Source organism: Trichosurus vulpecula, chromosome 8 (assembly GCF_011100635.1).
Source record: "Trichosurus vulpecula isolate mTriVul1 chromosome 8, mTriVul1.pri, whole genome shotgun sequence".
Taxonomy (NCBI): Eukaryota; Metazoa; Chordata; class Mammalia; order Diprotodontia; family Phalangeridae; genus Trichosurus; species Trichosurus vulpecula.
In genome coordinates this window covers 77,817,393-77,831,519 of record NC_050580.1, presented here as the reverse complement: position 1 = coordinate 77,831,519, position 14,127 = coordinate 77,817,393, and the positions used below count along the sequence as shown (strand labels likewise).

Sequence of the window (14,127 nt, the reverse complement as noted above, 5' to 3'; positions counted from 1 at the left end):
ATACTTATACCTATCATACACAGAGAGAGATAAAATTCTAGCCCAATCATCTTTTTGCACATAAGAGAGTGAAGGAGAGGTCACCCGGCCATGGCAATCCTGGATCTTCTTGCTACTTCCTCATCAGGCTGTTGGTGAAGGCACAGCCGTTCATATACTCTTCACAAAGTTGGAATTTACAGTCTCCATGAAGACCAGGTCCAAGATAAGAGATCTATCCATGCTACATACAGGTCAGCCGTATCTTTATTTTTCACAGACCAACCACATATAAGTAACTACTAACTTCAAGTAACTGTGAAGGGAACTGGGGATACAATAACAAAAATGAAACATTTTTTGCCATCACCCTAATTTCCCTCTTTCCATTCAGGTTAGTGACAGTAGCAGGTGCTCCCCTGTGGGGAACCAAGGAGCCAGAATTTCCCATAGTAGAAAAGAGAATTTTGAGATGCTGAGAAGGAATGAGATCTGTGCATGGGTATACAGATCCAGGGTTCCCTTTCTCTTGTGTTACCCTCGAAAGACTTCCTCCTGTCCTACTTGGCAGGTGAGGCACAGGCAGTGAATAGCTGTGGTGATAGGGTTGAGTTGTAAAGATTTGGGATTTTCTGGTTACCATGCTGGGAATGGAGGTGGGGACCAGAGAGCTGTTGCAATTAGAGTGAGGCTTCTTACTCATGAGTGAGGAAAGTAAAACTGAATTTGGGAGTAGGGATTTCAAAAGGAAGTGGCACCCTCCTAGAGGACTTTGGGGTGTGTGTGTTCTAAATGTACAGCGAGGGCTAGAGTTATGGATTTCTTATTTTCAACAATTTGGCCCATTATTCTAGATCATCTAGCTAAATTCTGAATCTAGCCAGCATTATCAATCTGCTCAGTACCCTGGGCTGAGGGAGCCAATTAGGCATTTGCATGCAGAGTACCTTCTGGTCAACATAGGGGATACTACGGGAAGCTAGCAGCCCAACACTTAGCATGATATTTGGCACAGAATAAGTGCTTAACGCTTTTTCATTAATTCATTTATATTGCATTCCCTGTCAGTCAATAAACATTTATTCACCAGAAGGTGAACTAAGGATTGTGGATACAATGACAGGTAAAAGACAATCCTTGAACATCTAATGAATGTGACAACATGCAGACAATTATGTACAAACAAGATACAGACAAGATAAATTAGAAATGATCAACAGAGGGAAGGCACTAGAATTAAAGGAGATGCAGAGAGACTTCAAAAGAAGAAGATGGGATTTTAGTTGGGACTTGAAGAAAGCCAGGGAAGCTAAGAGGCAGAGGGAAAGTATTCTAGGTAAAGAAGACAGCCAGTAAAAACTCACATAGTTGGGAGATGGAGTCTCATGAGTCAACCGAATGGAGGCCAGTGTCATCAGATTGCAGAGTACTTGGGTAGGGGCTGTTAAATCATTTATATCAGAGGTTCCTAAACTTATTTGGTTTACCACCCCCTTTATAAAAAAAATTACTTAGCTCCCCCCCCCCCGAAATCTACTTTAACCCCTTAACAGTTTTTTTTTGAAATTTGTGTCATTTAAAAAATATAATTTTTTAAAAGAAAGATGCATCTTAAACTTCATAATTTATTGTAAATTTGTAGGTTTTTTCTTACATTGAATTTTTTTTCTTTTTTTGTCTTTATTTATTTAATATTTTTGAGTTTTCAACATTGATTTCCACAAGATTTTGAGTTAAAAATTTTCTCCCCATTTCTACCGACCCACGCACTCCTCTCACCCCGATCCAGCGTTTTCCCACTGACCTGCTAAGCTGTCTTTGGTGTTTGTGAGTTGAGAGTCTGGTAGCTGCCACAGCTCAGTGATTCAGGGCCCTATAGCCTACTTGCCCCGATCTATTCCTGGCCTGGTTGTTCCTGGCGCCAGGCGTGGTCCACACCGGGTTGCGTTCCTCTCCCTGTGTGTTGTGATAGACCCTTACCAGCGACCATCCAGGACGTCTTGGGCTGGAGACCTGCTTCCCTCTGTTATTTCATGGGTTATGTAGCTCTAGAATTTGTTCAGAGCCATTTTTTATAGGTTTATATTTATGGATTTGGGGGAGAGCTTAAGCAAGTCCCTGTTTTCCAGCTGCCATCTTGGCTCCGCCCCCCCCTTGAAATTTTGATGACACAATGTTATTTTGTATAACCATATAGTATTGTATTGCCAACAAGTCATTATACCACATATTCTTGCCAGTGCATGCTGGACTACTCAACAATGGGCCACACACTCCCCTGTCAACATTTGCTTGTTAAGACCTGTCATCAGACTTGACCACTTATGGGTTATAACTTGCATTTTGTGTGTTTATTTGGAAAATAATGTAATCGCTACAATTTTAACTCTGTTTACAACAGATGAAACATGTATGAATGACTTTAAAAATTTTTCTTCTCTTCTCTTCTATCCTTATGCTTCCACTGTTACCTTATTTTTTATTCAACACCCCCCAACTGCACCTATGGCTACTATTGCCCCCTCCTGAATTGTTCCAGCCCCCTCCAGGGGGCTGGATTGCCCACTTCGAGAACCTTCAAATTTTTATATAATGGCACATTGCCTCTTTGTAAGTAAGCCTAAGGAAGGCAGCCCAAAAGCCCTTTGGACTGCTCACACAGAAGGGCCACTTTTGCTTATACACAAAATACTACTGGCAGCATTGTTCATCTAGGATATTTTTATTTTCAGCGGCAGGGGGATTTATGGGAGGGAGAATAGGTTTGTCTCACTGATGCACATAGCAGTCGCAGTTGAGGGGGAATTGCTCACCCTGGAATTTTCTTTTAAATGTTTCTGAGTTGTTGAGCTGAATTGTATTTGTCCATACACAGACGTCATTACTTTGTGTTGTCTCACATTGTTTTTTTCTGAAGAGACTTTCAGGCCTCCTAGGTTCTCCATAGGAATGAAATAATAGGGCAGAAACAATCGCTACAACCTAGTTGTCAGTCAACAAGCATTTATTAAGTGCCTACTATGTACTAGGCACTGTCCTAAGCATGGTGCATACAAAGAAAGTCAAAAAACAATCCTTGCTTTCAAGGACCTCACAGTCTAATGGGGGAGACAACATTTGTGTATGAATGAGCTATATACAATACAAGATAAATTGGGGGTAGTCTCAGGCAGTAAGGTTAAAGAGGCCTGGGCAAGGCTTCTTATAGAAGGTGGGGCTTTAGCTGAGATCAGAAGGAAGCAGAGTAGTCAGGAGGTGGAGATAAGGAGGGAGAACAGTCTAAATGTGGTACATGGGGAGGCTGGATAGATATCTCTGGAATCTTGCCTCCTCCTCTTCAAGGGATACTTTGATTCTCTCTAGGGGGGACAGAAGGAGCCTTGAGGCTGGTCATGGAGTTCTTTTCTGAGAAACGCAATTACAAGACTCGAATTATATCTTTCTCCCCACCCCCACTTCCCTCCTCTCTTCCATATATTAATGTACTAGGACAATATTTGTAAGTTTAAACCTCTTTCCTGGTTGCTATTCTTAAAAGGGGGAAGGGATACACCAAGCTTACATCTGCAGCTTGGATTACACAAAAGACAATCACACATAGTGGATGGGGAGTAAACTCATTTATCCAAGCAGAAATCAGAGAAGATATACAGGTTAGAATATATCAGAAAATATAGAGTAAATGAGTTCTCCTACTGGGAGCAATTTATCTCAGCTATCTACGGAAAGAAGCACTAATCTCTCCCAGGAGAAATTCCCTTAAGTCTCTCTCTTCTAAAAAGCACTTTGATAACTCTATTTCAGTATAATTGGGGAACAATTATACCGTTTAAATAGAAGAGCTTGAAACCAGCTTGGAAGTGAAGAGGTTATAGAAAAAATGATGATGGTAGGGAACCATATGTTTCTAGGGATGCTTGAGACCCCAAAATACCTACACACCAGGTCCTGCCGAAATGGGTTGTCTTAAGAAATCCCACCCTTTGTGATGCTGCGGAGGGGTTTAGGGAGGGTCTTGAGGAGGAGTCTAAGGAGGAGCTTGATGAGACCGGGATGAGGTCAGACTCCAGGAACCAAGAGAATGGGATTAAGGGGGGGAAGTAGCTGAAGGCATGGATGTTGGTAGTATCAAGTGTGGGAAGTAGCTGGACAATAAGTGGCAAGGCTAGGTAGAGATTTGGGCCTAAAGATAATGTAAGTTTATAGCCTCAGGCCAAGGCTTGATCTAGTGGGAAGATTCAAGGGGAGTTCAAGGGGGCTCCCACAGTCTAAACCCCATTATTCCCCCCTCAAACAAATGGGACCCAAATTCTTTTGGGGTCCAAGGGGGTTCCCACAGTCTAAACCCCATCAGAAGTATGAGTTGGAGTCAAACGGTGGAGATCTTGGAATGCCAGGTTGGGAAATTTCTATTACTTGCCAAGAATAAGGCCAAGGAAGAAAGACTTGCTCCAAATTACTGTGCCAGAATAAAGCAGCAGGGATGTGGAATGTAGTTAGTCGTGGTTGATTGGGGTGGGGAACCTTCGGCCTCCAGGCCACATGTGGCCTCCTAGATCCTTGGGTGAGGCCCTTTGACTGAGTCCACATTTTATAGAACAAATCCTTTTATTAAGGGGATTTGTTCTGTGAAATTTGGATTTAGGTAAAGGGCCACACTTGAGGACATAGAGGGCCACATGTGGCCTTGAGGCTTCAGGTTCCCCGCCACTGGCCTAGATGACTAAGGTCCTCACCGTAGAAACAAATTCTATTCCTTGCCTAATAGCTGACATTTATGTGTAGTTTCAGTCTTGTTTGACTCTTCATGCCCCGAGTTGCCGTTTTCTTGGCAAAGATATCAGAGTGCTTTGCCATTTCCTTCTCCAGGTCATTTGAGAGACTAGGAAACTGAGGCAATCAGGGTTAAGTGACTTGCCCAGGATCACACAGCTAGCAAGTGTCTGAGGTTGCATTTGAACTCAGGTCACCTGGACTCCAGGGCCCAAGGTCACACAGCTAGTGTGTGTGTGTGTGTGTGTGTGTGTGTGTGTACCATTCTAGCCTAGATCCTCCTCCAACCCCGCCTCAGGGGTCACCTAGTCCAACTCTCATTTTACAGAATGAGGAAACTGAGGCCCGGAGGGAAGGGGTCTGCTCAAGGTCATAAGAACAAAGCAGCTTAAAAGTTAAAAGGACTTAAAAAGGGCCCCTCAGCGGACACAAGGCGCGTGGCGGGAAAGCGGCTGGAGGAGGGTCAGAAACAAGAGTCGTCCACGAGAGGCTGGACTTTCCCGGAATTCTGGGAACTGAAGGTCCCCTTGTCCTTCCCGAGCTTACGTGCGCTCCGTGACCCAGCTCCTCGAACATGCGCACTGACGCCTTCGGAAGGTTTCTTCCGTAGGCACTGAGGTTGGCACCCGCCGGCTAGGGAGAGGTGCGCATGCGCATATCGACCGGGGTACGCGCTTGAGATGAGGGAGCGGAAAGATTTAGGAAGAGCGCGCGCACGTCCCGGCCGGCCCCGGGCGAAAAAAGCCTCAGTGCGCAGGCGCGGAGGCGGGGCGAGGGCGGGGCGGAGCCCGGATTGAAGAGCCGGCTGGCCGCGAGCTCCTCCTCAATCTCAGTGCGTGCTCGCCTGTGTGCGGGTTTCCCTGACTCCCACCGCCCCGAGCCTCTGCCCCGCCATGGCCGCCTACAAGTTGGTGCTGATCCGGCATGGAGAGAGCGCCTGGAACCTGGAGAACCGCTTCAGCGGCTGGTACGACGCGGACCTGAGCCCCGCCGGGCACGAGGAGGCCAAGCGCGGCGGCCAAGCGTTGCGAGGTACCGGCAGAGCCGCGGGAGGGCCCGGGAGGCGACCGGGGGGGAGAGGAGGGGAGGAGAGGCACGGAGGATATCAAGCCCCCACTTCCATCTCCATCCAGGCCTCCCCAGGCGTCAGGGAAGCAGAGGAAACCGAAGGGCTGCGCTCCCCTGCTCTACCCCTCCCCCACCGCCCCCTAGATCCTCCTCCATTATCCTCATCTCACCTCCATCCCTGGCGTCCACTGAGTTACTAGGGGGTGCTCGTTTTACAGATGGGGAAGTGGAGGAAACTGAACCCCCCCATCATTCCCCCATTCTCCCCCTCTCCCACTAACCCCATCCCCGCCCCATTCCAGGGCCTCTCTTTGTGGCTCTTTAATTTTAACGGGGGACACCAAAGGGCCCCTCCCCCACTATCCCTATCCTACCTCCCCCACTAATAACCGCTGGGTTTCTTTTTATAGATGGGGAAATGAAGGGCCTCTATTTCCCATTGTCCCCATTCCCCATGTCTCCCCCGTCTCCATCCCACTTTCATTCCGGGGCCTCTATTATGTATTACTTTATTTTATAGATGAGAAAATTGACCGCTCCTCCCCCATCCCACCTCCATCTCATGGCTCCCCGGGGTATTAGAAGGCTATATTTCGTTTTCAGACGGGGAAACGGAGGAAACTGGAATCATCTCTATCCCACTCTCATTTCATCTTCCTTCGTAGGGCCTCCCTTGTGTTTCATTTTACAGATGAAGACACTGAGGGAATTGAACTTCCCCCTTCATCTCTATTTCTGTCTCTCCATAGCTCCTCCCCTCTCCCATGTGTTAAGGGCTGTTTTATTTTGTAGCTGGGGATGAGGAAAACTGAAGCCCACATTTCTCTTCCCCATCCCTGGGTGCTCCCCCAGGTTATCTTTACAGATGAGAGACCCTGAGGTAGAAGAGGTGCTGGTTTTTCACCCCCAGAGCAGAGCCCTTCATTTTGGAGTCTGGTTTTAGGAGCGCCTTCCAGGTCCCCAGAGGCCGAGATCCTGGGATCCATCACCATCATGTGATGGACAAACTTTGAGAGGGCCTTGGAGGCTTTGGAAAGAGGTTAGAGGTACCAGATCTCTGACCCAAGGAGGTTGTATTAGTCATATGGCCATGTGGTGACTGATTTAGTCCAGTCCATTTTACTAGTGAGAAAGCAGGCCCAGGGAAAGGTGGTAGAAGTGCCCAAGGTCATACAGCCATTTTATGGTAGAAGTGGGACTAGAACCCAGGTCCAGTCTAGTGTAATCACCACTCCTCAGTACAGGCTCTTTGTGGAAAAGTAGTACTAGGTCAGGAAAGGTGACCCAGGCTGTCATCACCATGGGTTGCAGCCTGACTTCCATTATCTGGGGGAGGAAGGCATGGGTATTAGGAAGAAGCCTTTGTCAAGGACAGTGGGCAAAGGTGGATGTGATGGGATTCTCCGTGCTTACATGGGGTTTTTCTCTTTCCAAAAGACTCTGCCCTTTGTGACTCTGGAATACTAGCATATTCTCATAGCTCAGGAATCCAAAGAGTAATTTTAAGTTAACAGGCATTATTAAGTAGCTACTATGTGCCATGCCTTGTGCTAAGGATACAAAGAAAGGCGAAAAATAACACCTGTTCTCAAAGAGTTCACAGGCTAATGGGTTTGATTCCTGGGCAAGACTGCTGGTGTGGGCCTATGTGCACCCATTGAAGTTTGTCTTCATATCATGGTGTCTTCTCTCTCTTCATCTAAGAAGAATACCATTCAAAAGGGTTATTGGCACATGAAGGAGGAGATGTATCTGGAGCAGTCTTTTGGCTCCTTGTTCTCTCTGTTAGTTCTTGTCTTCACAGCAGGCCCTTTTGAAAGGAACTAGAGCTCTGGAAAATCTGGGAAATAATCCTGTTTTTGAAGTGGGGAGTACACATGCATTAGGATGGGTCTAATGTGACTGTACCATCATTCGGTAAATGGGAGAGGCCCGAGAGTTTGCTATGGCTGTGAGAAATCCGAGGTACTGGTGAGGTTGGCACCATTTTCTTTAGCTCTAGCACAGAGAACAGGAGTGCTATGATTCACCATTAGCCTTGCATGTCTTACACAGAATGAAACAGATTGCAGCTTCCCTCATTTTAATACAGAGGGTGAGGCCAGTGAGAGCTGCAGGTCCCACCCAGAATGCAAAATCTTATTTCAGCCAAGCAGCCAAGTTACCCTAGGCAGGTAGAGGATGGGATGAATGAAAGTCTAACTTTCTGTTCTTTAAGGCTACTCCCCAGTACCTCACTTTGGCTCTATTTTTGTACAGTGGTGGATTTGTTGGGGGAAGGAAAATGGCTTTGTATAGATTCTTTTCAGAATACCTAAGAGTAACTCTCGGATAATCTGTTTGCTTCTTGGGGGCTATTAGTTACGCTAGCTTCCATCTTGAGGTTTTCTGTTCCTACTGAAAATAACTGGGTAAAGCAAACCAGTAACTTTTGATTATGAAATACTGAGTCATTGTAGTAAAATTTGAAATAAGTTACAAACCAGTGACTTGTCTAGCTTTTTGTGGTAGAGAGAAGGCTGAAGGTGTGGAATTGGAAAAGAACTTGCCCCAAATGTTACCATTTCACTGGAAGGGGTTCAGTGATGACTTATTTTCTACTTTATCTCTAGTTTTCATTGGTTCTACCCTCAGTTAAATTACTGGCAGGAAATTACATTTCATACATATTTATTGCCAACCTCAGAATGAAGCAACATCCAGAAGAGTTCTGTATTCTTAAAGTCTCTTGCAACTTTGCAGAGGGATATATTGTTTCTATTTTGTCTTTTGTCTACTCCGAGACTGGTTAGCAGCTGCCCAGTGAGGGCATTTGTTTTATTTGGGAAGGGGAGGAAGGAACAGTTTGAATGTTTTTGCTAGTAAAAAATGAGTTGTCTTGGGGAGAGTAAGGGAGAGTGGCTTCACAGGGTTGACAGTAACTCACTTATTTGGCACTTTGCAGTTCAAAAAGCACTTTCTTCACAATAATCCCATTATGTAGGTAGGGCAATATCATTATTTTAGAGATGGGAACAGAGATAAAGGGACATGCCTGTAGTTACATAGCTAGTAATTGTCAGAGCTGGGACTCCCAAGTCCCATTACCCTTTCCATGTAACTGACAATCATTGGGATATTGATGGGAGGGAAGAGTTGTCATGTGTGATATTGATTGATTAAATATTTACTGTGTACATAGCCCTCTACCCTTTGCAGTGAGTAGGAAGGCTCTAACATTTGTGAGTAGTTCAGGAATACACAGAAGCTTGTGGGCTTTAAGGCTACTCTTTCTGATCAGCTTATCACTTGGGACTCTTCCAGATGCTGGCTATGAATTTGATATCTGCTTCACCTCTGTCCAGAAGAGAGCAATTCGTACCCTTTGGACAGTCCTAGATGCCATTGACCAGATGTGGTTGCCTGTAGTGAGGACTTGGCGCCTCAATGAGCGGCACTACGGAGGTCTGACCGGCCTCAACAAAGCCGAGACAGCTGCTAAGCATGGTGAGGCCCAGGTGAAGATCTGGCGACGATCCTACGACATCCCACCACCTCCAATGGAGCCTGACCACCCCTTCTACAGCAACATCAGCAAGGTAGGGACTGACTCCAGTTTGCTTCACTGTAGACTAGCTCTTTACAGGTCAGGTGACCAGAACCTGGGACTTTGTTTTTAGAAAATAGGTGGTGTCAGGAGTTTAGATAATTTTGTTTGTTAGATTTGGTGATTTCTATTTGTCAATATAGCTGAGCCATTCACCTGAACAGATGACTTGAAAAATCCAGACATTCTTTTTCACATTGGTCTGGACAAATAAAAAATGATTCTTTGGGAAATTTCCTATTGCAGTGGCGTGTTAACATTTATGCTCCACTTCTTGCACTTAGAAGTGACCAAAATAGTCAAAGCTCTGGCCAGCTTGGATTACTCTTTAACTGGACTTGGCCTTTTTTTTTTTTTTTTTTTTTTGCTCATCTGTGACTATTTACATCCCTAGCACTATGAGAAGTGACAGTTAATTCCTGGTTCCTATTCTGTTATTTCCTCCAACTTCAAACACATCTTCTGTTACTTTGGGACCAGGCATCAGCCTTCATTGAGAGGGTTATATTCTCGTTTACTGTGTTTTATGGGGATTTCCTCCATCAGAGGGATGCACTTTGCAAATAATATGGATATTTCTTTTCATTGTACTTAATCATATCAGATGAAATGGTTGCGAGCAGCATTTTTAAGTGATATTCTTTTAGCTCTCAAAGGCTGAGTTTATATTAGTAATAAAATCTCAGAAGAAATTATACCTCTCCTAACAGTCTGGAATTTAACGTAGTACTTTCAGAAACATTCTACCGAAAACTAAATGCTGTTATGCATGTGGGCCAGGCTAAGAACCTAGAAGGAATGGATTGATTGAGTTCCTTTTAGGAACTTCAAAGACTTCCTTTGCCTGCCAACAAGTATAGAGAAGTGCAAAAATTGACTCTTTTTTGGCTTCACTTCACTGTCCTTCCTATGAGTTTCTGAGCTGTTCTTAAATACTTAACTGACATTTGGAAGTCAGGTATCAGAATGTCACCAAATGACAGTTAGCTTTTTTGGGTTAAGGAGTAGTCTTGGAGTCAACCAAATTCATATGGAATCAAAGAATTCTTTGACCTTTTTGGTGAGAAATTAATGTGTATCTCCAGGACCGTCGCTATGCAGATCTGACTGAAGATCAGTTGCCTTCCTGTGAGAGCCTGAAAGACACCATTGCCCGGGCTCTACCCTTCTGGAATGAGGAAATCGTCCCCCAGATCAAGGAAGGAAAACGTGTTCTGATTGCAGCCCATGGCAATAGTCTTCGAGGGATTGTCAAACATCTTGAGAGTATGTAGATTTGCTATATTGAGACTAGAGCTCTGGGTTCAGGGTGGAGGGGGTGAGAAAGACCTTTGTTAAGGAGGAAATTGGCAAACATGAGTACCTAAGTTAAGTGAAGAGTGATGTAGGTTAGTAGCCTCAAAGATGCATCCTGGTCTTTATTCGTTTTAAAATTAAAAAAAAAGCCAAAAGAACTTTCAGGACAAGGAAGCACTGCATCTGCTGTGGAGGACTGAATTTAAATTCCAACTGTGATTGTGGCCAAGTCACTTCAGTTCTCTGAGTCTTAGGTTCTTCATTTGTAAAATGAGAGGGTTCAGTTCAACAAGTTTTTGTTCAGTCACTGTGTCTGTGACAAAACTGTTATCCCAATTTCTCATTCTCCTTCACCCCACGTAAACAGCCAGTTTCCACATGTTGCTCTTTATATTTCTGCAACATCTCACACATCTGACCCCGTTTTTATATTCCCACTTACAGCCTCCACCTTGGTCCAGGCCCTCATCACCTTTCATCTAGACTGTTGCAATCTAATGCACTAATATATCTTCCCATATAATGTCTCTCCCCCTCTTTAATCTATGCTTTATGCGCTTGCCAGGGTGGTTTTCCTTAAGCCCGGGTCTGATCATGTTACTCTTTTCAAACTCCAGTGGCTTCCTGCTACCTTTGGGATCACATATCAGTGCCTCAGCTTTTGCCTTTTAAAGATCCCAACAGCCTGACTCCAGCCTTATTTTACATTCCAGCCCTTCCCACAGCCTCTTCTTCATCCTTGGCACTCAGTCTGCTCTCCCTTCTCATCTCCACCTCTGGCTTCTGGAGGCCTTTCCTGAGTTTTTCCTTTTACCTTGGCTCTTTCTTGTATGTACAGTTGTTTGCTTGTTGGTGCGCTCATTATGATGGGAGCTCCCTGAGGGTAGGGACTGTTTATTGTCCTTTCTTATCCCCAGCTTACTGCAGTATCTGACATAGTCAACACTTAATAAATACTTGCTGACTGATCAACTTCCCCCTCTCTTTAACCTCATAGAATCTCTGTCAGAATCTCTGTTCAAGATTCACTTCAAGTACCATCTTTTACACAAAGCCTCCCCTGATCCCTGTCCCAAATGCTAGTTCTCTCCCTCTCTCTTTCCTGCTCTTGTACTGATTTTTGTATTAGTTTGTATATACATACTAGTGTTTGGCTATAGCCATTCCAGTGGTGGCAACAGACAGACAGACAGACAGACAGACAGACAGACAGACACACACACACACACACACACACACACACACACACACAGTGTCTTCTGTATAGAATGTAAGCTCTTCAAGAGTAAGATTTGAATCTTTTTTTTGTATTTATATTCCCCTGGCCTAGCACAGAGTGTGGTACATAGTAGATGCCAAATAAATGCTTGTCGATAGGGTAACTGGTGTGCTAGGTCCTGAGACTAAAGAGAAAGAAACTGCTCCTGTTCTCAAAACTCAAGAATTCTACTAAGGACGTGGTGGAATGGGGAGACAGACAGCAAAATGTATACAAAAATATTACAAGGGATATTGAAGAGGGAGGAGGCCTAATAACTGAGGGGATCATTACTATATTCCTTCATTGAGGAGGTGGCACTTAATTTGAGCCTTGGATGAAAACAAGGATTCTGAGTGCTGGGGATACGAAAGAGGCAAAAGACAGTCCCTGCCCCCAAGAAGCTCACAATCTAAGGAGGGGACAATATACCAATGAGCTGTATACAGGAGAAATAGGAAAGAATTAAGAAAAGGAAGGCACTAGGATTAAGAAGGTTGGGAAAGGTTTCCTGTAGAAGATAAGACTTTAGTTAAGATTTGAAGGGGACTGGGGGAGTCACTAGGTAGAGGTGAAAGGAGCATTCCGGGATGGGGGTCAGCCAGAGGAAATGCCTAGAGCCAAGAGATGGAGTCTCTTGTTAATGGAAGGCCACTTAGGCCTTTGAGGAAATCACTCCATCACAAAGGGCCTGTTTCCTCTGCAAAATGAGAAAGGTTAGACTAGATGGCTTTTAAGGTTCCTTTCAGCCTCTAATTCTGTACGGGGGTATTTTTAGGTCTGTCTGAAGAAGCAATCATGGAGCTGAATTTGCCTACTGGCATTCCCATCGTGTATGAGTTGGACAAGAATCTGAAACCCATCAAGCCCATGCAGTTCCTTGGGGATGAAGAGACTGTGCGCAAAGCCATGGAGGCCGTGGCAGCCCAAGGGAAGGCCAAAAAGTGAAAGTAGGCTACCAGCATGTGCCAGCAGTAGCCAGGTCCTTCCCTTCTCACTGTCCCCACCACATCTCTCCCCTGCCTGCTCCACACTGACCATCACCTTAGGGATCACAAAACATAGCCGCAGGTGGGGGACTGATGGTTCCTTTTCTCATTTCCTCCCTATTTCAGACCAATTCTTTTCTCTCGTTGCCCTTCCCCTCAACCACATTAGTCAGAATGCCTCCTGGGTGGTTTGGCTCAGAAAGGACCTGGTTAGGGGTTAGGGATGGGAACATAGTAAGAAGTGACCAATGTGGGGAGTTGAAAGAAGCAACTGGTCTATTTATTCCTACGAGTCAGTTCTGCCAGTAGGGCAGCCCTCTCAGGGGCTGTTATAGGAAGCTGCCTATAACCCAGGTGGTCATTTAATAAATCATGAAAGGCTTTGTGTCCTCCCTAATCCAAGAACAATGGATCTGGGAGGTTGAGATTATATCCTAATGTTTACTTGTTGCAATCGCTTTCACAAAAGACCCGTCTAGGCTGGTTATTAGTGGCTTTTGAAATTAAACTGTCCCACTTGGTAGTTATCAGAGATCTCAAACTGTCAGAAGGGAGAGTTCCTTGATTTCTAATGGGTGGATGAGTACATGCCATTGTGTTTTATAGGCCCCGCTTCTAGATCATGTTGAAATGTGTCTCAGTGTCCCATTGCCTTCCACCTTATGTGCAGCCACCTGGGTACTCATCATTTTTAGCATAACTGTACTAATTCTGCCCCCCCCCCCCCTTTTTTTGTTGTTCACTATAATAAAGGAGTGATGTGCAATACTTCTGTGTGCTATGTGTTGTCCCTTGTCTCCCAGTAAAGCCTTAGCACGAATTAACCCTTTTCAGCATTCCCGAGTTCCTTTTATAGTAGATTATGGCTTTGGAAGTTTCATAACTTCCCCTTGGCAGAGTTTTGACCAGGTAGAGATAAAACTGCCCAAGGTATCCTCAAATACCAGGTTGTTTCTTCTGCTACTGCACAAGGGATTCAAGGGGAAATCTCTGCATTTCTCTGTAATCCCCACCCCAACTTGTCTCAGGTGGGGAATCATCCAAATGTTAATAAGCCTCTCTCAAAGCAAAGTGAATTCCGGGCTTGGGATCTCAGAGGCTCTCCATCTGAACAGAAATCTCTCTCAAATCATCTTGATGATGAACAGTTATCCAGCTCTTGCTGGAAAACCCAGTGA

General features: G+C 45.0%; 1 protein-coding gene across 1 annotated transcript; it reads left to right on the top strand.

Annotated features, from left to right (window-relative positions):
• The first annotated feature begins 5,434 nt into the window (after positions 1 to 5,434).
• On the top strand, positions 5,435 to 13,717 carry PGAM1 (phosphoglycerate mutase 1). The gene is made up of 4 exons (XM_036734273.1): positions 5,435 to 5,784; positions 9,124 to 9,398; positions 10,492 to 10,672; positions 12,739 to 13,717. Exons 1-4 carry the CDS (start codon positions 5,646 to 5,648, stop codon positions 12,906 to 12,908), a joined length of 765 nt encoding a protein of 254 aa, XP_036590168.1. The 5' UTR covers positions 5,435 to 5,645; the 3' UTR covers positions 12,909 to 13,717.
• The last annotated feature ends 410 nt before the right edge of the window (positions 13,718 to 14,127 follow it).